The sequence below is a fragment of the Limulus polyphemus genome, unplaced genomic scaffold (assembly GCF_000517525.1).
Source record: "Limulus polyphemus unplaced genomic scaffold, Limulus_polyphemus-2.1.2 Scaffold1920, whole genome shotgun sequence".
Taxonomy (NCBI): domain Eukaryota; kingdom Metazoa; phylum Arthropoda; class Merostomata; order Xiphosura; family Limulidae; genus Limulus; species Limulus polyphemus.
This window is the reverse complement of record NW_013667530.1, coordinates 182,851-184,811: the sequence shown is the minus strand read 5'-3', so window position 1 is coordinate 184,811 and position 1,961 is coordinate 182,851. Positions and strand designations below refer to the sequence as shown.

At 38.7% G+C, this 1,961-nt stretch overlaps 1 protein-coding gene across 1 annotated transcript in view; it reads left to right on the top strand.

The window, feature by feature from the left end:
- The window catches only part of LOC111087243 (bursicon-like), an 11,073-nt gene that overhangs the window by 5,540 nt on the left and 3,572 nt on the right, over window positions 1-1,961 (top strand). The window contains exon 2 of the mRNA XM_022393234.1: window positions 200-418. Coding sequence (XP_022248942.1) covers window positions 200-418 — 219 coding nt within the window. The remainder of the gene's footprint in view (window positions 1-199; window positions 419-1,961) is intronic.

The window sequence follows — 1,961 nt, the reverse complement described above, 5'->3', positions numbered from 1 at the left end:
GGGGTTATCTTGATAGGTGTACATTATAAAATAACAATGGTTCTCATGGTTATCTTGATAGGTGTACATTATAAACTAACAGTGGTTCTCGGGGTTATCTTGATAGGTGTATATTATAAAATAACAATGGTTCTCACGGTTATCTTAAGAGTCGGACATTTTATGTGTATTCAAACCACAATCACCTTTTCCGTTTCAGGTCTACCAATTCAACATGACACCTTTCCTCAAGACCAGTACATCAATATTTTATTGGACAGTTGCTCTCATGGTGCTGTTGACGACAATGTACTCTGTCACGGCTCGATTAGAAGAGTGTCAGCTGAGACCCGTAATTCACGTCCTGAAACATTCAGGGTGTATTCCTAAACCAATTCCATCATTTGCTTGCCAAGGAACATGTTCCTCCTACGTTCAGGTAAAAACTACAAGAATGGTAAAGTTATTTTATCGTCACGTGACCAGATGTTTAAAACTAAAACTTTTACTTATAAATTAATGTTACACAACTAAATTTTTGAAACTATACATTTTTCTCTTACTGTGACGTTACGTGACCAGGTGTTTGAAACTACAAACAAAAATGTGCATACACAGAAATGTTTTTGTTTGTTTAGCAAGTTGTACAAAAGCTATCTGTTCTAGCCGTCTCTAGTTTTGAACTGATAGACTAGAGGAAAGGCAACTAGTCAGCTGCACATACCGCCAACTTCTAGGTTATTCTAATCGAATATTAAAATATAACTTTACTCTTATAGCGCACCCGTGGCCTCAAGTATTAATAAATTTTTTTTTTCGGAAACGAGACGCGAACCATGGACCTCCAGAATTACAGTCCGGAATGATAATCACTAGGCCTGCCCAAACCTAAGCACACGTTTGTTATGTATAAGTAAAAACGTAATATGAAAGTCGGGGATTCAGAGAACAATAGGGGTTAATAACGGGCATGGCTTGAGAAGTGAACTTTTGGGGAAGGTGTTTTTTTTAAGAACAATAGGGGTTAGGGTTTGAGAAGTTGGGGCTTGACATTGAAAGTTGAAAGTAAAACTTGAATGTTCTGTTGGTGATTATTCGGTTAAATGTAATAAACGTCAATTTTGTTTTTTGTTTCTAATTTTTGTGTACGATGTTTGTTTGTTGTTTTTTTTGGGGGGGGGGCAATGAGAGAACCCGGTCCCAGCCGAAGCTTAGTGACCGGATACCCGGACCCAGTATTCGGCCACATTGTACTACCCGTGCATCCATACTAAATACTTGAGCTCATCGGATGAGTTTGTTTTGAATTCCGCGCAAAGCAACACGAGGGCTATCTGCGCTAGCCATCCCTAATTTAGCAGTGCAAGACTAGAGGGAAGGCAGCTAGTCATTACCACCCACCGCCAACTCTTGGGCTACTATTTTACCAACGAATAGTGGGATTGACCGTCACATTATAACGCCCCCACGGCTGAAAGGGCGAGCATGTTTGGTGTAACGTGGATTCGAACCCGCGACCCGCAGATTGCGAGTCGAGCGCCCTAACTACCTGGCCATGCCGGGCCTCATCAGATGAGATGGGTATGCTACAAACGAAAGCTTCGGCGAAACGCTATTTATAATAAGTTATCAATTCATATGATCACATATCTATATAACTCCTATTCTGGCAAAGCATGATCTATAAATTGGTAGTTTGTGTGATATTACATCACAGTTTTAGTAACATAAAGAAATGTACAGAAGCTTGGATTGCAAATTAAAAACCAAACAAATTTAATATATTTTATCCAATAAAACCACTATTTCAAACTGTTTTCTTTACTACGAGGGAAACAATAAAAATTCTATGTACCTTCAACTTTAAATAATTAACGCACATACAGAAAACTAGTTAGTCTTCACATAAGATAATAAATGTCCCCTTGTGTTTGTTCGTTTGTTTGAAGTTAAGCACAAAGCTACACAATGGGCTATCTGTG